At 34.5% G+C, this 21,415-nt stretch overlaps 2 protein-coding genes across 2 annotated transcripts; both read right to left on the bottom strand.

The window, feature by feature from the left end:
• Nucleotides 1-3,050: 3,050 nt before the first annotated feature.
• Nucleotides 3,051-7,020, bottom strand: LOC130445146 (uncharacterized). Its single transcript, XM_056780669.1, has 4 exons — nucleotides 7,011-7,020; nucleotides 5,538-5,716; nucleotides 5,356-5,481; nucleotides 3,051-3,401 (listed from the first exon to the last, which is right to left on the bottom strand). The coding sequence occupies exons 2-4, from the start codon at nucleotides 5,697-5,699 to the stop codon at nucleotides 3,051-3,053; spliced, it is 639 nt and encodes a 212-aa protein (XP_056636647.1). The 5' UTR covers nucleotides 5,700-5,716; nucleotides 7,011-7,020.
• A 5,778-nt stretch (nucleotides 7,021-12,798) lies between these two features.
• LOC130445336 (uncharacterized) lies at nucleotides 12,799-16,525 on the bottom strand. The gene is made up of 3 exons (XM_056780912.1): nucleotides 16,243-16,525; nucleotides 15,277-15,402; nucleotides 12,799-13,430 (listed from the first exon to the last, which is right to left on the bottom strand). Exons 1-3 carry the CDS (start codon nucleotides 16,396-16,398, stop codon nucleotides 13,053-13,055), a joined length of 660 nt encoding a protein of 219 aa, XP_056636890.1. The 5' UTR covers nucleotides 16,399-16,525; the 3' UTR covers nucleotides 12,799-13,052.
• Between the last annotated feature and the right edge of the window lie 4,890 nt (nucleotides 16,526-21,415).

The following is a 21,415-nucleotide window of genomic DNA, read 5'->3' as shown; positions in this document are numbered from 1 at the left end:
AAATTGTATTAAATTATTACATTTATACGGAAACGTATTAAAACATTACACTTTTTTAAATAAGCTTAGAGGGACACGTGCCACACTTTTTACAAAATAATACAATTTTATTTTGCCGCAACTTAAAAAGATTTAGTGTAAAGAAAAGCGGATTGGGGTATCTCTCTAACGAATATATTAACAAGGCGACACGTGGCATAAGTTTTTGCAACAAATTAGTGTATATAACTAAAGATCGTAAGATGCGGGTTACAGGATGGTGTTTTCTCAAATAAAAATTTATATGACTCGTTTTACGTAGTTTTATGGTATATTTTCTAGAATGGAAGATTATTATTAATAAACAAATTTATTTAACAATAATATTTTTATACAATTGTTAGAATCTTTAGAACGCTCTATTTTAAAGGTTTTCCTCACTTTTAACTGCCGCAAAATCTATTCTATAGATTTGTACTGGTTTCAATACATACGAGGGATGATCGTTAAGTAAAATCAATTTTGAAAAAACTACCAATACAATTACATTAAAGATATTTATTGAACAAAAATCTACGATACTTTATTTTTTGGTATAGCAACCGTGTATTTGTCATAGCATGATATCACTTTATATAATAACCTCTGATAAAGACACAACTAAAATTCGCTAGGACTGAGGTCGGGATTGTACGGAGGATGAAGAAAAATGTTGTCGATAATATGTTTCTCGTATTCAGAAATCGAATCCTCACAATGTCCCCGTATTGTGTTGATTTAAATTAGAGATTTTGGACGGGACAGAATACGTCTGTGCTGGCGAGAGCCTCAAATTAAAAAAATGCTTCTTAAAATTGGAAGTTAAGCCACGTTTTCAGGACGAGGTGTGATTTAGCATTCGTCACGGCATATATATATCAGAAACATTCTCAAAAATACGGGGAATGACGTGAAAAGCTTTGATTAAAATAATGGCGGTTACCGGTGTGTAAAAAATCTTAAATTAGGAATTTGTAGGATTTGTATGAAGTTGAGTGAAAATATAATGTTGTCCTGAATGTGCCACTTCCGGTCTTATCCGAAATAAAAGTCAACTTTTATATTTATTTTAAATAGAATCAAACATTTTCTATTTCATTTTCGATATCTACATGAAATTTTATATAAAATTTATTCGTTCTCCATTAATAAGGAAGCTAGTGACGTAAACTTGCATCTAATAAACTCCATATGGACAACTTATCGACGTTTCGTACAGGGTGTTTTAAACTTAGCCGCCGACTTGCACAATTTAAATCATTCATAAGTTGCTTACTTCAAATAGAAAATGTTTTCAAGTCAATTGGGTATGTTGATTAAAATTTTAATGTTTTTGTTGATTATAGTGAATAATGACGAATATAGGATGTACTAATGATGATTTTTTTAAATCTTGAATCTCGAATTTACATGTATGTAGGGTAAAAGATGATCCGGGCCATGTTCTGTATGAATGTGTACTATGGAATAGAAAGGGGAACGGACTAGAAGCAAGAAGTTACTGAAATTATAGAGAATATGCTGGACAACGTAAATGTGTGGAATGAGGTGACAAAATACATAACCAGTAAGTAATGAAAAGGAAATAAAGGGAAGATAGGGACGCTTATGGGTAAATATACAATTGGACGTTATATATTACCAGAGGTACGCGAATGATATGACATTTTATGTCCTTCCGGCGTACTTACTCCCATGGTGTTTGCGGAGGAGGGTGGTTTAGTTCGGCGAGAGTCCCATACGCACTCACACCATAGCACCGCCCGCTGTGAGGAAGGCACTAGCTTCTACCCGACCTCTTAGAGCAAAAAAACTCGGTTCAAACGGCACAGTAGTGCTGAGAAAAAACGGAGAAGGATGGCCAAGGTTGCGAGACAGCTCAGGGCTTAACAGCATCGAATCCTAGGGTTGCCTCGATGCTCAGCCCTTTACCTATGGTTTCCAACCCGGAGGTATAGGTGAATCCTCTTAAGAGGACAAGAATCTCTGGTTCTATGCCCATTAAACAGCGAACAAGCTTCAAAAGTCGATAAACTGTAGCCGCAGTAGGTCTCGATGCAACGAGAAATCGCAGGGATGATCGAACCTGCACCTGGTCACGAGATCCACAGAACACCAGCTACTGCATAATATAAAAACCATGAAAATAGGATTTTAAATTTGTTTATTAATAATATTTCTGCTAGTTTTGTAAATCTGATGAAATTCAAGTGTAAAAGACACTTATTTTCACTTATTCCACATCTTGTCAAGAAAAATTAGCCGACAGGAGGGAACCAATATAAAATGATCATTTTTAAACTATATTTCCTGTACTATTATCTCAATTTGCAATTGCATCATTTACGAATCGGTTTCGGTGTAGTTTTATCTTTATAATTTCACTGCAAATGTTTCATGGTACTCACCCACAAATTTATATTCTTGCGTGTACTACAACGACACGTATTTTTCTTTTGATACGCTATCGAAATAGTAGAGTTTCCAATCCGTTACGGGTAGAATTTCACTTTAATGTGAGCCACAAAGCCCATTCCACAAGTAATCGAAATCCGTTCTAATATAGATAGTTTACCAGATTGATTTGAAAGGAATGTTCATATTTATGATTTGATTCCTTAGACCTAAACTACATTATGAATGTTCGTTTCTATTACTTTTCAGAAATAAACTCCAGAATAAATTTAATGCATCACTGTGTTTAGAACGACAAACCGAGTAATTACAAAGGCTATTACATGCTGACAGTTTCCACTGAATCAACAATGATATAACGAAATAAATGGTATGAAATAAGTGTAAACAAATACAATGTTGATTTGACAGCATTGCGAAGTGTTACCAACTGTCTAAACTCAATTTTCCTGGGTATTCAGATTTTTGTTGATATCAAAAATCACTGAAAATGTCGTTGTCGTCTTGACGTAAAAATGATTCGCAGATTCACACTTCTAGTTTGCGGGTCAACGAAAAACTAATATTTTTAAGTATATTATATAATTTTACCGAAATGTGACATTTTGAAAAGTTATTCATACAAAGAAATGAGTCGTTTTAGTAAAATATTCCAGAACCTGAACGAAATAATCCAATATGTTGATATAATTCGTGTAAATGATATATTCTCTATTGAATCTTCCTTCTAAATTCAGTTTGAATGGATATAACTCTGTTGGGATGATAGTTTTGCGCGGAGGCGGTAGGAAATTGATTTTATTAACTTTCATGAGTCTGCTGTGCCAACACAACGCCTTCTGTAGCTCAACTGATTTGAATTGGAAAACTTGATCGGTTCCTTGAACATTCTCCTCACTAGCTAGGAAAGTAAGAGCCGCCGCATAAATTTGGAAATGTTGGTAGAACTTGCTGATCAGTACTTCCAGCTGAAAATAATAGTCAGTTAAGTTCCATAGAACAAACGGATTTAATCATAATTCAATAAATTCAATTAAAGATCCTTTATTCTAATTACACAGTTCAACCCGAGATAAATAGTAAGTACTGACTTTGTTTTGATTGATACTTCATTACATGTTCTAAATGTGCTCAGGTCCACGAAGAAGGCTCTGTGGTGCCAGTTTGAAACGGTAGTTTTATCCATGCCCCAAATGTATGGAGGTGTGAGGTCTGGAGAATGTGAAGGATAAGTCAGTAAAACGGGTACTCGGGAAAAGTTCGTGAAGAAATTGACCAATTGCAGCAGCAATATATATGGTGAGTTGCCCCATTCTACTGGAAAATTTGGCCTCGAAATGACACTGTTCCATCGGGATTCTCTGCATGGAAGTTCCTCTTAGAATACAAGGTTGTCCTTGTCTGGCACATGGCTGTTGTTAACTATGCTGGAACGTCTTCACTTCCACCATTACGTCGGCCGATTTCCTATAATGGTCTATCAGAAACGCTTTCTCTTCTACACCATTTCAACAATTAGACTCTACTTATCAATTGGTTTACGAAAATGGTCCCAGAAGCACCTGGCCTGACCTAGAGATGATGATAGTTGCTTGAAGAATACCACTGAATTGAAATCTATAGAGCATATGTTTAAAGTTTGAAGACACCACGTTATTCAGAATTTGTTTGGCAGCTATAAATAGTTATTTAATAGGCATTAGCCTATAGACTATAGAAGCTGAACTAGATTCTACTCTGAATCAGGCTGAAGTCAAATATTGGTAGCAAAGCTTAAACGAGGCCGTACGACATGCGAAGACCAGCATCTTAGTGGTCGACCTAGATATGTTGAAGAAAATCCACGAAACTGTACTGGACGATCGTTAACTGAAAGTGTGCAAGCTAGCAGACATTTCAAAAAAAGCAATACATCGCATATTAACTGAAAATTTAGACACGCGAAAGCTGTGCACAAGATGGGTGCCGCGTTTGCTTTCAGTGAAACTAAAACAATGGATTGAAAAGGAAGAACCGGCTCCAAAGAAGGCAAAGACGGTTCCATCTACAGGCAACGTCATGGCGTCGGTTTTTTGGTATGCGCGTGGAATAATTTTCAATGTCTACCTTGAAAAATGAAAATATTGCAACGTTTGTGCGAATAAATCAAGCAAAAACGGCTGCATTTGGCTATGAAGAAAGTGTTGTTTCATCAAGATAATGCACCAGCTCACACTGGTACTGTTTATTTCGGGCTATACGTTATCCCAAAATTGATACATTCTGGAATATGGATATTGAAAAACTGGCCCCTTAGGAAACCGATAGAAATTATCTACGACCTGGCTAAGCTTGATGATACTCAACGGCAACATCTTCAGCTATGAAAAATAGTCAAATAAATCCAAGTGAGCCAAAATTTACAGATAAGTAAAAGGGAGAGCTAATTCCAAGTTATAACTGAGTCAAAACTTTATAATTGCGCGCAAAGCACTAACCGGTTGTCGACGAGACTCATTTCCGAAGCTAGGTGATTTGTTCCACACTCCTTGACGGATCCTGTCTTCTATAATAACCATCTTGGTGTCTTAAATCACAAAAGGCTTTCGTAGTATATCCAAAACTTAGATTAACTCGACGTTTATTTCATCCTACAGCGTTTGGTCCCGTTTATCAATAATGGTCTACACGATTCAAGTCTCACTTCATAAGTTTGAGCAAACAGTAGATAACAACAATTTAAAGTTTGAGAATAGGTTAATGCCTCTAGTCATATGCTTCGAGTGACAGTTACCCTAAGGAAATTGCTTAGGCGTTCCCTGGCTTCGTCTTGACCAGGCTTAGCTCACCATATTTTGTTGTGGATTTGTTCTTATTTTAGCCACAAATACTGATTTGGTGTGCGGAAAATAAAACAAAGAAAATAGCTATCAAGCTACATACCTTCACATCTTTAAACAAACGTTTATCGGCAAAATAAGTAATCATTAAATTGGGCACATCGGGAAGCCATGGATATGTTTCGAAACCAGTATAATAATCTGTTAAAGTAGGCGCTCTTCTAAGAGTCTAAAAATAATAGACCCATTGGACATCAGTCAATAAATCCTCTTATAGTAACTTACCCAACTACCGAAGGTATCATAAGCCTTACTTCTACAATCTCGATAATGTTCTAATAGTTTATACAAGTCCATCTGAGAAAATTCGATTACGTCCACATTCTTAGGTGTATCTACCAAAGTGTATGGACCACATGGATTATGCCACCATTCATCAGAGTTCATTTTGATCGCGGCAGTACCTGAATAAATATTAAACGAAAATTATTACAATGAGATAGACAAGCTCAAAACGAGTATAGGGTAGAATACTGAGCTCTACCGGATACTGTGAAGCATTTAAAATAAAGTAGAAGCTCTTAACTGGATGAATATCGTGTAGATTGGACAACTGTCTATCTTTGGACATGTTTGGAAAACCAAGGAAGAGCCGTGATATACGCGGAAGATAAAGAAACAACTCAGATGGGTAAAGGATGTAAAGAGCTCATTATTTTGAGAAAGTTCAATCCGTGAAACAAGTTGGGAACTATTGCCTAGGTAATATGGCAGAATTTCTCTCATTTCCACAATTGTTATAAAATGATTTTTATATACAAAAAAACTGAACACGCAATTGATATAAATATATATGATATAAAATATTGTAGTTCTTCCTAATCATAAACATATCCTCCAAGGCTTAAATCACCAAGAAATGGCCAGTGCGTTGAACATAAGCCAGTCTGCTGCTGTTCCAGAGACCTTCACCTAAAACGCGGTTGCGGAAGAAAAAAGTTCACACCCGAGAGAGATGACCGAGTACATTGATGAGAAATTGAGCTCTCATTGGTGTCCAACAAGAGCTTAGAGAAACGCGAGGAGCGTCCGCGAAGTCAGAAGAAGACTTGAGGCAGCGAACAAAATGTCAGCTACTGGTCCCAAATTAACCAGCAGTCCATCCAAGATTTGCTAAAGAACAATGGGTCTACATGGTAGTTGTATAAGAGAACGAGTCTACAGAAAACCTGGAGAAAGATACACGAGGTGTTGCCTAAAAGAAAACGTAGCTTTTGGAAAGTTCGGTGAGGATTTCAATGAAAATAAAAACCGAGTTAGTTTTCATTAAAAACAACGGTTCCTCTCCACTGCATTAACGGTGAACCGATACATAAGAGAAATTTTGAGGAACCACGCCAGTTCCGTACGACAGTATTTACAGGATGTCGAAATTGCCGCTCTGGATTGGCCAGTGCGTAGCCCAGACTTAAATACATTTGAAAATAAGCTTTCTCTATTCAATAGTTTGTCTTGGTTTATCAAAATCTCAGTGGTCTTCCTACGTTTTCAGATTGTAGAAGAGGAACTATAGACAGTAGTTCGGGCAAATAATCAGTGATCTTTCCAGATAATTCGAAAAAATCCGGAATGTTATGCTAGAATTTGTTAAAAAAAATAATAATAAAGTTAGAGAAATGATGAAAATTTGCTAGAATATCACAAAATTTTACTGGATTTTGAAAAAATTGTTATAATTACAAGTTTGTCTGTACTTACGATTTCTAAGCTGTAGGATGTTGCTGTTAATTCAAAATTGAGCTCAAATTTGTGACCTTTGATTTTATATAGTATACTCGAACTAATTAGTCACTTCATTAATGACGTGACAATGATAAAGCATGTTAAATATTGACTATTGTTTCCTAAAATAATTAATTTTCAATAAAACGATAATAAAAACGAATCCAATTAACTTACGAGGGTGGTTACGAGGTGAGTTACCAAGACGATCATAATAACGATCAAATAAGTTGTCGATTTCAGACATTGTAAAGGCTTCTGAACCATTAACTAACCCACAACGAGATTTAGATCAGTTTCCGAACGTCACGTTCAAATTTCAAATTTAAAACATGATATACTCCAATTAACTTACGAGGGTGGTTTCATAAGTACCCGGTATTAGACAGTAAATTAAGTCCAAATTATATATTTCAAGTTTGAAGGAGTTGTTTAGTATTTGTAAGACAACCATCAGGAGCACAGATTGCACAAGATCCATGAGCTATCAAGACGATCATAATAACGATCAAATAAGTGTCGATTTCAGACATTGTAAAGGCTTTCCATGAATCGCTTCTGAACAATTAACTAACCCACAACGAGATTTAGATTAGTTTCCAAACGTCACGTTCAAATTTCAAATTTAAAACATGATATACTCCAAATAACTTACGAGGGTGGTTTCATAAGTACCCGGTATTAGACAGTACATTAAGTCTAGATTATATATTTCATGTTTGAACGGGTTGTTTAGTATTTGTAAGACAACCATCAGAAGCACAGATTGCACAAGATCCATGAGCTATCAAGACGATCATAATAACGATCAAGTGTCGATTTCAGACATTGTAAAGGCTTTCCATGAATCGTTTCTGAATAAAATGGAACGAACAGCATTTCAGTTGAGGGTTTGTAAAGTTTAGCAACAACAAAGAACTATTTTTGGAACGTTTCTTAACCATAGATGAAACATATGATAGAAGAAATAATAAAAACGAGTCGGTAAAGGAGAAACGGGTACCAAACCAAAAAGACAAAGGTCGTTTCATCTGTTAGAGATCAATAGAAATCAAAATATAGGGTTTTTCGGAAACTATAACCTAGGTTCAGGTAGATCACCTATCAGTTGATTGAGGATACCAATCCAGAACGAGATTTAGATCAGTTTAATATTTGTTATTGAGGAGTTATCAAAGATTTACCCCCTTTTACGAATTTTTTTAGACACCTCGATTAAAATAGAAAACAGAGGTTGTACCAGAGGGAGCCTAAATGTATGTAGGGAATACTTTATTGTATGGACAAAGTAAGTAAATGAAATATGAAAAAATAAAATACAATATAGTCCCATGTTTTTAACCTTAAGATTTAAGTCAGGTCACACTTTAAATAAAATTAGGATTGCACCTCATAGCGCATGCAGAAATTTAGTGAATATAAATATTGAGTCAGTGGTAATAAATTTTGGTAAAGACAGCTCAGATTCCGAGTCGGACGAGCAAGATTTACTGCTACAATTCCACCGTCTTAGTCAAATATTCTGCTATCAACTTTAAGTGTGAAATCAGTTTATCAAGTATAATTTTGATTCAGTTAAATTAATTTTGGATTTTGTAACTTATTCGCCAAATATATCGTTATTTTTATCAAGAGTTTTTCTAGATTTGTGGTGTTGACCATATAAGTAAAATATAAACAGTTAAAAAAGATTAATTTCTTTTTTAATTACCAATTCGTGAGAGACCGATCTCTGGAATATTAGTCATAACGATTATTTCTACTCAGTTGAGAAAATTTTGATTTGATTCATATTATGGACTATAGAGGTGTCTAAAACCATTTCAGCGTATCAAAATGTGCCCGTTGAAAGGAAGCAAATTAAGGTGGGGCTTTAGTAGCAAGTGGAAAGACTTAAAAAACAGCGCCAGACATTATTAGTATAAAATATATAACTGTTTAATTCCACTTTCCATTAGAACTGTTTTGGTGAGTCTCTTTCAACTTTTCTCCCATAAGAGATACTCCTGCTTACCTCTACTCTCCATAATTCATATGAATATTGGTGCTGACGTATTAGTCACGTGATCACCGTTTTTACTTTAAGGTTACGATCCATACGGGGCGCACCATCGTTTTTAGCAGCGCTATTGAGACATTTATAGCTACACTTGGTTCTTTTCGTTGTATGGCAGTGGTTGCAATTGATATTAACCCAACTCAGTTCATTTATTATTTGTAATTAGCCCTCATAACCCCCCGGGGGTCAAAACTTACTAGTTGAGAGCCCATGGTTTCTTCTCAGTTACCTTAAAACTGATTTAGTGAGCCATGTATTGGAAAAGACATTATTAACCCATTTGGAGGTATCAGGCATATCGGAAACAAATTCTTATTTATTTGCAATATCCACTTTGTCTTTGAACTGATGGAAATATTAAAGAGGAGAAGATGCAAGAAATTGTCGCACTGAATCTTCAGCATCTCCTTTGGATGCAATTTCTCCCACGCATGAATTTCACCATGGATTTGAATAACTAGTAATCTGACAGTGCAAATTCCGGACTAAATGTTGGATGTGGCAGAAGGTTTATACCACCAAGTTCTTCGATCTTCTTCCAGGTAGCCTGCATAGTATGTGGATTAGAAATTTCTTGTTTTAAGAGAACTCATTAAGTCTTCATAATTCTACCAAACGTACAACACGACTGGAATCAACATCTCTTTGCGGCGGGTTCTGGTAATTGTTCATTGATATCCGATATGCGTTCAATCATTTTCCAGCAGGACAAGGAGCTGTTTCGCTTGAATCTCAGTTAATTCGAGTGGCGAAATACGCTTCCCCCGGGGGTCAAGATTTACCAGTTAAGAGCCCTTGGTTTCTTCTCAGTTATCTTAGAACTGCTTCAAGTAAGCACATGTTTTGGAAAAGATATTGAACAATTTGGAGATATCAGGCATATCGGAAACAAGTTATCTTTATTTATTTGCAATATTCACTTTATCTTTGAACTGATGGAAATATTAAAGAGGAGAAGATGCAAGAAATTATCGCACTGAATCTTCAACATCTCCTTTGGATACAATTTCTCTCACGCATGAATTTCACCAGGGATTTGAATAACTAGTAATCTGACAGTGCAAATTCCGGACTAAATGCTGGATGTGGCAGGAGAAACTGGTAATTGTTCATTGATATCCCATGTTCGGGTAGTTTAGATAAACCCAATTGTGATCACAAGTAATAATGTGACTCAACAATCATTTTCAAGCAAGGCAAGGAGCAAGAATCTCGGTCAATTCGTGTGGTAACATACTATATCTAATGATTTCGAATGAATGGTATCTTTATAAAGTTTAAGAGGCACTAGATTGGAAATCTACTATTTTACTTGTTACCTCAATATTCCACCAGCGCGTGAATGATCTTTGAGTGACAAATCTCCACTATTAAAACGATTGAATCAAAGGTGTGCTGTTCGTTCTTAAGTGTATCTTTTCCTCCAATTCCACTTATTTTTGCTGACATACTACTTGATAAGTTTTCATGTCTAAGTGCTGTAGGCTTGATAAAATTAACAGGAACCAAATCAAGCTTAGCCTCAGCAAACTTTTTTCTTATTTTAGGAATATTGGGATGAAATTAAACATGCGTTATGAATAATTCTTTATTTTTATGTAGTAGTAAATATACAATATTGATTATGATATTTCAATTTTTAATTACTCCCAAAAAGTTTGTTTAGGTATCAACTATTTTTTCAAATTTCAAAAAAAGTCAGAAAACGCCTTAAAATCGTAATGAATCGCTTCCTAATAGCTTCAAGTTTTATTTTAAGCGATATTTAATGCCTCTGCATTTGGAAGCAGTTTTTGACATTCTGCCGAAAGCGAAAATATTAATTTCTTGGGGTAACGTCTCTATACTCATGAAACAATCGATTATATTCCATTCTGTTACAAAATTTTGTCTTATCACGCTTTTTTATTGGTGAAATAATCGATTATTTGTGAAGCTCTTGTGTTATTATAACTAATTACGTCTCTAAACTCTGAAAGTAATCGATTGTTCTCTTTTTTCTCGATATTACAACTGATTACGTGTATTTTTTATGAAATCGATCATTTTCGAAGCTTCTATACGCGTCTATATTCGTAAAACAATCGATTGTTCTCCTCGTTCTTTCGATATAATAACTGATTACGTTTATTTCCTTTTAGAATGGATTATTTTCGAAGCTCTTGCAATATTACAACTGATTACGTCTCGATAGTTATAAAACAATCGATTATTATCGATGTTTTTTTGATATTATAACTGTTTACGTCTCAATATTCATGAAACAATCGATTATAATCGAAGCTGTTATGAAATTCTGACTTATTACGCTTTTTTAATGATGAGATAATTGATTATTTTCGAAGCTCTTGCAATATTACAACTGATTACGCCTCGATAGTTCTAAAACAATCGATTGTTATCGATGTTTTTTTGATATTATAACTGTTTACGTCTCAATATTCATGAAACAATCGATTATAATCGAAGCTGTTATGAAATTCTGACTTATTACGCTTTTTTAATGATGAAATAATCGATTATTTTCCAAGCTCTGGCAATATTACCACTGATTACGTCTCGATAGTTATAAAACAATCGATTATTATCGATGTTTTTTTGATATTATAACTGTTTACGTCTCAATATTCATGAAACAATCGATTATAATCGAAGCTGTTATGAAATTCTGACTTATTACGCTTTTTTAATGATGAGATAATTGATTATTTTCGAAGCTCTTGCAATATTACAACTGATTACGCCTCGATAGTTCTAAAACAATCGATTGTTATCGATGTTTTTTTGATATTATAACTGTTTACGTCTCAATATTCATGAAACAATCGATTATAATCGAAGCTGTTATGAAATTCTGACTTATTACGCTTTTTTAATGATGAAATAATCGATTATTTTCCAAGCTCTGGCAATATTACCACTGATTACGTCTCGATAGTTCTAAAACAATCGATTGTTTTCGTTGTTTTTTTGATATTATAACTGATTACGTCTCAATATTCATGAAACAATCGATTATAATCAAAGCTGTTATGAAATTCTGACTTATTAGGCTTTTTTAATGATGAAATAATCGATTATTTTCGAAGCTCTTTCAATATTACAACTGATTACGCCTCGATAGTTATAAAACAATCGATTGTTTTCGTTGTTTTTTTGATATTATAACTGTTTACGTCTCAATATTCATGAAACAATCGATTATAATCGAAGCTGCTATGAAATTATGACTTATTACGCTTCTTTTTTGATGAGATAATCGATTATTTTCGAAGCTCTTGCAATATTACAACTGATTACGTCTCGATAGTTATAAAACAATCGATTGTTTTCGTTGTTTTTTGATATTATAACTGATTACGTCTCAATATTCATGAAACAATCGATTATAATCAAAGCTGTTATGAAATTATGACTTATTACGCTTCTTTATTGATGAGATAATCGATTATTTTCGAAGCTCTTTCAATATTACAACTGATTACGTCTCGTTAGTTATAAAACAATCGATTGTTTTCGTTGTTTTTTTGATATTATAACTGTTTACGTCTCAATATTCATGAAACAATCGATTGTAATCGAAGCTGCTATGAAATTATGACTTATTACGCTTCTTTATTGATGAGATAATCGATTATTTTCGAAGCTCTTGCAATATTACAACTGATTACGTCTCGATAGTTATAAAACAATCGATTGTTTTCGTTGTTTTTTGATATTATAACTGATTACGTCTCAATATTCATGAAACAATCGATTATAATCGAAGCTGTTATGAAATTCTGACTTATTACGCTTCTTTAATGGGGAAATAATCGATTACTTTCGAAGCTATTGGGATAGTATTGAATAATTATTGGAATTAATTTTTTGTTCCCAGTTTCCAGAAAACTGGAAAATAGCATCTCTGACTACAATTAGAACTTAATCTAAATTGAACAGAATGTATAAGATACATTCTAATTTTCTACTTTCTGTGTAAGCTTTTCACGGATTTTGACGCCATGCATATGATCGATATATTCCAGCACTTCGATCAAATAATCCAAACCCTTCACATACTCCCTGTATATGATCAAATTTCTGTTATTTATCTCGTCGCTGCTTAGATTAGTACCATTCAATTCTTCTGGTATAATGTCTACGTGAACTTGAGGTGGGAAATTCACGTTTATATCTTTCAAAAATCTTTGAAACGTACATAAAAAGACTTCCAATTCGAATTGTATAATCTGAAAAATCTCGCCAGGATCTGCGGTTTCTTCGTAAGCTAGGAAAGTAATGGCTGTCGAATATATGAGAAAATCATGATAAAGCTGACTAACCAAGTTTTCAGGCTGAAAATAAGAAAAATATAGATAGCAGAAGAAGAAATCGAAAGCATATTAAACGAAAATTTTTATGTTATTAAAATTAAATAAAATTTTTGCTACAATATTGGTATAAATAATAAATTTATAAGAAAAGGAAGTAATTAAGAGTATCTGACAATTAGAGATAATCATCTCAATTATCAGAAGATTTATTAGGAATATATCAAACTGGTTTTTTTAGTAATCGATTGTTAGTTAAGTTTTACTTTCAATGTTATTAATGAATTCAATGTTATGAAAATGACGTTGTACTTGACAAAAAACAAAGACACAGATTTTAGTTCGAGAGATCCTGTATAGTCCGTAGTTTTTCTGAGTATAATGTTGGAAAAAATTGAGAAATAGTTACAACATGAAAAGAGTAATAAAAGAATGCAAAGAAACAATTAGAACACGTTTTCATTGTCTCACTTTCAGCCGTTTCAACTTTTATTTGTTTCTATAAACTCCAATGTTTCCTGTTTTCTATGAAGTATCAGAAATTCTCTTGATGACGGATAGACAAAGATGTGTTTATTGAGTTTATGTAAGCGGAATGAAGAAGGTCAGAGTGAGAACTTCATAGATTGGAAGGATTAACGCTGATGATGATGATAATATTTGGAGCTGTTCCTATGATGGATAAAAAAGTAAAATTAATTTATAATTGGTCAACAGTATTCATATGAGACAACTAAAATTTTTTGCGACCACCACTTCCATTTTCATTATGCTAAAAACCTAAAAACAATAAAGAAAAACAATCTATGGACTAGCGACGTTTAAAAGTTTAAGTATTATCAGTCTTAAATGGGGGTTTTTGGAAGATTTTTTTGTAAAACTTTGAGAGATATTAACCGCGCTTTTCCAAAGAGTGGCTGGGCGAACCCATCATGGTAATGCCTGTGCATAATTGACTAATAGAACCCAAGATCTGTGCATTTGGTTGTTTAGTGCCCGAATATTTCTTCCGGAAAAATATGGCACAATAACGACGACTATGACAAAACTAAACTGGACGATACGACAAGAGAAAATTGTATTGAAAAGTAGGATTTCGCATTAAAAATCTTCCAAAACAGCACTCAAAAAAGACGTAATATACAAGAGTTATCTGAAAAGTTCCCGACCACAATCTGCAGATAGAGAAAAGAGACGCCCTCTGGTTCATTTTGGCGAGGAATAGGAAAATTTATAGGTACGAATTTCCCCTTCAGGGCTGGGATTAAACTGAAGATCAATCAATATAATACAGCTGTCATTTGCTATTAGTTTTTGAAAAACAATACGCCTAAGTAAATAAAAGATTGAGGTAGGTTAGAGAGGTAGAAAAGAGACTGCAGGCATATCAAAATAACCCTTTTGACCAAAATAGCATTTCCCAAACTTATTAACGTGGTTTAAGTAAAATAATACGAATATTTTGAGTCGATTCATAAAAAAACAGTCAAGACAGTGGTTTTAGAATAGTGAATTTGGTCAGACAAAGTCAGAGACGATTTTATTGGCCGGAAAAGTGATAGCGACAGTTATATTTTGTATAATCCATTAGGACAACGCACTTTCTCATATTTCGATGATCGCCGTTGCTAAATTGCTCCCCGAATCGATTGATCATCCACCGTTTTAATCAGATCTAATCATGGCGGCTTTTTCCTGTTACCTAAACTTTAAAAATTCATTTTTAGAATAGTTAAAATTGAGTATTATGAAACAAAATTGTATTGATTGTTTAATAGATCGGAAATTTTCAGTCGAACCTCGTAAATGTATCAGAATTTTGTAGATTTAGACTGTCCGCGGTCTACATTATACGTTTAAGGGTAATTACCTGTAGTTCATCGAACTTGCGTCCATCTTCTAAGCTTTCAGCCATATTTTTGGGAGTCTTTGGTAACCAGTCATACTCCACGTCATTGTATAAATCATCGAAGGGTTTTTGGAATGTTTTCATTGCCTAAATTTCATTGGAAAACTTTTATTTATTATAAAAATAGGACAATTATACAAAAAAACTATGTATGATATTTGTGTTACGAGCGTTGCTACTTAAATTTTGAGATTTGGTAACACTGATGTGAATCTGTCAATTCTGACATTCCTACACAACTTTTGGTGATGAAGCATCGAATTCATTCGTGGGCGCTACAGGATGAATTTCGTGTAGGTTATTCAAAATCAGTCAGAAAACATCGATGCTGTGCGCAAGCAGATTTTGCCAGTTCTTCATGTGACATACCGTGGGATTGAGCCATACTTGGGCATTAGTTTCAATCGCATACGTTCAATATTGCATGAACATTTGTCTGTCAAAAAGATTTGCTCGCGTTCACTTGTTTTTCCGAATTAACTGGACATGTCCTCACCGTTCCATTAGAGAAACGTGGAATGATCAATTCTAAATGAGTCGCCAGAAGTGTTCGAAGAAATCAGAGAAATACATCAGTTCGAACAAAACGTTTTTCAACAGTTAAAACATGGAATTGATGGGTTATCCGTCGTACACGTCCTTGTATGACACCCAATGACTTCTTGTTATCCCCGTAAATCGATAATAAATTGCGAGGTCAACGTTTTTCCTGAGGAAATGGTTCAAATCATGTTTTGGAGGTACCTCGATCGGAATAAACAGTTTGTTTTTATTAAAACTTAAGTAGCAACCCTCCTAAAAGTAAAGTTTATTTTGTTCGTGAAATTTCTCAATTCGATTCGTTATTTTCGGAAACTGTTAGTAACAAATTTTTTGATAACATTCTCTTAAAAATACTATACATATAAGAATTCTATTCGTTCTTACCCATTCTGATTTATTTCTTTCTGCTTTTTGTTTCAACTGGTACACTTGATGCATTAGTGGAAGTACATTCCATTCTTCTATTGGCTTAGTGCCAGACAATGATTCTGTTTCTGACTCAACCTGACAAGGATTGTTCCACCACTCTTCTATACCCATTTCCAACCAAATTCACTTCAATAGTAAACCAGGAAGAAGCTTTAAGTACTTTAAAATAAGAAGATAGAAGACGTAATAGAAAAAGTGGATATGTTACGATTGAAGACCGAAGACAGCCACAAGGCGTTGCGGGTCTTTCAGAACATACACAACACGATTTGGACGACCTCGTCGGTTATAAATAAGCCACAACGCATTCTGAGCGTTTAATATTATGTTTAAATATAAACTCCAGCCTAAATAGCCATCACTCTATTACAACATCTTTTTGTGATTTGTCTAAGGCTTTCGATTGTGTTGCGGTACTACGGTTTCAGGGGAGCACCTCTCGAATGGTTTAAGTCATACTTTACCAACAGAAGTCAGCTTGTAAGGGTTGATACAACGATGTCTTCTTTGCAAGCCAGTAGAATGTGGAGTGCCCCAAGGCTTAGTACTAAGCCCTATCTTGTTTCTTCTGCTTATAAACGACATCGCCTATCTAAACATCTATGGTTTCTCTTGGAGCGATCCTGATCTGATCTGATCCATCCTTAAATCTAATCTTTCCTGTCTAATACTAAAGCTTTATCATTTAAAAATAAATTTTGAGTCGTTCGGACACTTCAGGGGTAGCTGTAACGGAGTTATAGGAGTTTTGGGATTGCTTCCAACTATCACTGTGCCAAGTTCCAGGAAAATTAGCCTAATCCCAATTTTAGTAAGGATTGAATCATTTGTCTACTCTATCGACTCAATTTCAGAACCCAAAAATTCCTTGAAATTGGAGTTACAGTACCGCCTTATCTAAAAAAATTAAATTCCTCTTGTTTTGCGCTGAGATCAGTTTCCAAAGAACTGAACTCATCCAGCTCCTTAACAGTTTATTATGCCCTTATTGGGCACTCCAGGAACTTCTTTAAAAGATCAAAAATTATCACTCTTCTTTCCTTATTCATTTTTGAATCCTTTTACCTAATTCGTAAGCACGCTTCTCCAATTCCAGACAGATCGTTACACGGCTATCCACTTTAGAACGCGGAGCTACCTACTTCACGTTCAGAATTAGTTAAGGGCTCAATATTTTACAATGCAAAAAATGCACAATCACTTTCCACTTGAAATCAAATCATATTTTCCCGCATTTCGCAATAAATATAAGGCATTTTCATGTTGGTTTAGTTTTTAGAAGCTTTTATATACAAATTTTAACAATTTTTTGACAACAAAGCATTTCTCTCTATCTCCCTCATAATTGAGGACAACCAATATGGTTTTCGCAAATCGAAATCAGCAATTCAGGTCGTAAATTATATAAAAAAAGGTTGAGATGCCAATAAAGAATTTGGTCAATGCTATTTAAAGATAGGAGTACAAAAAATTGTCGGCTGGAATTCCACAGGATTCGGTTTGGAGCGTCCCAAAATAAAATTTTGGCTTAGATGTAACAGCAGTAGCATATGCAGACGATCGAGCAATCCTGGTCGATTGAAACATAAATTTGGAAATGGTGGAAAAAGTGAAGAAAATCAACACAAAGGTGTGTAGGCCTAGCACTACAATTCAAGTTGTGGTATCCCAACTAGTAAAATATCTCGAGATATATCTCGATTATGGATTTCGATACATAATTTTGAAGGGGAAAAAAGCCATTATGAAAATTATACTGAACATAGGGGGGCCCAATATGGGGAAAAGAAAAATATATCTAGAGTTATCACACTCCGCGGTGTTATATGGGGCTTACAGAACTCTACAGATCATCACTGGTACCCCATCTAGGCACTTAAAGGCTAAAGAGAGAAGCGATATGTACGTAAAAAAAGGGAAGGTTAGAAATCACAAGCTAAATTTATGGGAATGGGAATTGGAGACAACAGATACCCCGTGAGCGAAGAAAATTGATACCTGATGTCAGAATCTGGTACAAATGTAAAGTTAAGAAATTAATCTACATTTTCAAGCAGTTCCTAACTGGGCATGCACCCTTTAGAGTGTATACACACGAAAAAGTACTGCGATGTATGCGAAACGAAAAAATTTACTAGAATAACAGATTTTTATAACAAAATTGTCCATTCAATTACAAAAATTGTAAAGATGAAAGAGGAAGAAGACGGGAGGACCATCAAAGAATGAGGAAGCCATTTTCGTCATGTGCTAGATGCTACGTTCCAGCAAGGAATTCGAAACAAGGGGCGGTTTTGGTGGGTGAGAGTCCCACACTACCAGACAGGAAGAATCTGCCCCTGGGGCGCATAATGCGGTTCTATGTCCTCCCTCCAGAACCAGGTTATGTTAGGTTAGGTGAGGTTAGGTGAGGTTAGGTGAGGTTAGGTGAGGTTAGGTGAGGTTAGGTGAGGTTAGGTGAGGTTAGGTGAGGTTAGGTGAGGTTAGGTGAGGTTAGGTGAGGTTAGGTGAGGTTAGGTGAGGTTAGGTGAGGTTAGGTGAGGTTAGGTGAGGTTAGGTGAGGTTAGGTGAGGTTAGGTTAGGTTAGGTAGTGGGTAATATTTCATTTAAATTGTCGTGTAGCGACTCTCTCAAAACAGCGGATTCTGGCAAATATTAACGCTCAGAACGCGTTGTGGCTGTTTGGTCGTCCACGTCGCGTTGTATCTGTTTAAAGGTGGGTCCACACGATACAGACTTTTGTATAGAATGTCTGTTAAGACTTTTCATTACTTCTGGCTTTCATTTTTTTCCAAAGTTTCCGTCTTCTAAATATAAATTTCTTATCTACGATAAATACGCAGACTTCAGAGAATTTTATGGAAGTCTGTATCGTGTGGACCCATCATAAAACGGTCCCTGGCCGTTTTCGCTCTTCGGTCGTAACAGATTTATTGCAAAAAAAAAAAATTTAAATTTCTTTTATTTAAAAACATAAAAATTACTGTTTGTAAATGAATGTTAATCTATTCAGTGACATATTTATTACTAACAACTCAAATATTTCTACTTACCAATTTTTTTCGAAAAAATTAACTCAATTTGCAGAATCTTTTTAGTATTATCCCAATTTTCGGCATTATATATACGTGGTATTCTAATTACACGGTGTATTAAAAGTGTGTTAAAGATAAAGCATGTAGTATATATCGATAATTTACTGTTAAGTAATTGAAAGGAAAATTAATCAAATCGCATTAACTGTTATTAGAACGGGAAACTAAGGTACAAAAATCAAACTAACATCAAATTTTCCACATAAATCATTTATGTTTCTAATCGAAATTAATCAAATTACGATCATTTTTCGGAATTTTCTAATAAATTCCTCTCGAGCTTGTAAGTACACACACTCCGTGCGTGCGTGACGAATTTTCGGCCTTGCAAGCACGGAATAATCCATTTCTGGACGTGTAATGAACTATATTTTTTACTCGTACTCACTTAAATCAAACTAAAAATGAATAAGAAGTAAATTTAGAACATTTTATTTTCAGTAGTAAAAACCCAAGGATTTGATAGTTGTTGGAAAATATTTTTTAACAGATTTCGAAAGCTTGTTGCTTGGAAACATACCGACGCCGTAGACCTATGACCAGCGAACCTGAGAAAATTGTTATAAAATTTTAGAGCATTTTTGCTAATTATAGAAAAAATACAAAGCAAAAACATATTATTTAAATGTGCAATTGACAATCGGTTAATTGCGGTCGATCTATTGGAGTGATTAGTAATTTTTTTTCTTTGGTATTCAGGCTAATCGCTTCGGCAGACGATTTTGACCAATTTTGCATAGTGGTTCTTCCAATGGGCATATTAACATACCGGTGATTATTTCCGTATTTCCACCCACGGTTTATTCTTACGAATTATCTAGTGATTTTGATATTGGGGCCTCTTTTTGATATCATTTTTTTTTGATAAACTGACAAGACAAACGTTATCGTCGTTGTTTTCTATCAATATCAAATCTTGAACCACCTTGGCAAGCTGAATACAGGGTTATATTGAAATATATTTGTTTCAAAACCATCGTTGCTTGTTTCGATACAAAAAAGTCACTAAAGCATTAATTTTACTGCGGCTATGTGATAGAAATTCCATTACATCCCATCAGAAGTATTTTAATTCCATAAATTTATCATTTCCATTATTTCTGCAGAACTTAACGCAATTTTTTTTATTTTTGAATGGGTCAATAATAACTTCCATTTCTTTATAATATTTGTCTGTATTTGACTGTAGTTCTGTATCATCTTTTTTCCTGACGTTAACAGCCCAATTCTTTAAAACCAATGCCAAATCTTCCGCCGTCTGATGACTTTCCAAAGGTGTTGAAATGTTTTTCTTTGTGCTTGAATGGAATAAATACATTCCCAAATGAAAAACGCATCAATCAACCTGAATTAAACAACGACAAATGGTTGCAAAAATTTTACTTTATTGTGGATATCACAGTGAAATTCAAAACCAACTAGCTTTTACCCGCGACTTCGCTCGCATCGAATCTATTAAATAAGTATCAGAAATCATTATAATAGAAAAGAACGAACTCTGTAGCTACATTAGAACTTGAGATATAGATCTTTGAATGTAGAAAAATTGCCAAAAACCTACAAAAATCCATAACTCCACATTGAATGTCCGCGCCTACCTCCTCTCCAACTCAACCGATTTAAGTGTTCAAAAACTCAAAAGAAAGAGGATGTTTCAGCGAGTGTTCCTAAACCAAAACGAACTCTATAGCTATATTAGAACCTGAGATATAGATCTTTGAATGTAGAAAAATTGCCAAAAACCTACAAAAATCCATAACTCCACATTGAATGTCCCCGTCTAGCTCCTCTCCAACTCAACCGATTTAAGTGTTCAAAACTCAAAAGAAAGAAGGTGTTTCAGCGAGTGTTCTTAAACCAAAACGAACTCTGTAGCTATATTAGAACCTGAGATATAGATCTTTGAATGTAGAAAAATTGCCAAAAACAAACAAAAATCCATAACTCCACATTGAATGTCCGCGCCTAGCTCTTTTCCAACTCAACCGATTTAAGTGTTCAAAAACTCAAAAGAAAGAGGATGTTTCAGCGAG

Source organism: Diorhabda sublineata, chromosome 6 (assembly GCF_026230105.1).
Source record: "Diorhabda sublineata isolate icDioSubl1.1 chromosome 6, icDioSubl1.1, whole genome shotgun sequence".
NCBI classification, from domain to species: Eukaryota; Metazoa; Arthropoda; class Insecta; order Coleoptera; family Chrysomelidae; genus Diorhabda; species Diorhabda sublineata.
The sequence above is the reverse complement of the archived record's forward strand: the minus strand, read 5'-3'. Positions and strand labels throughout refer to the sequence as shown.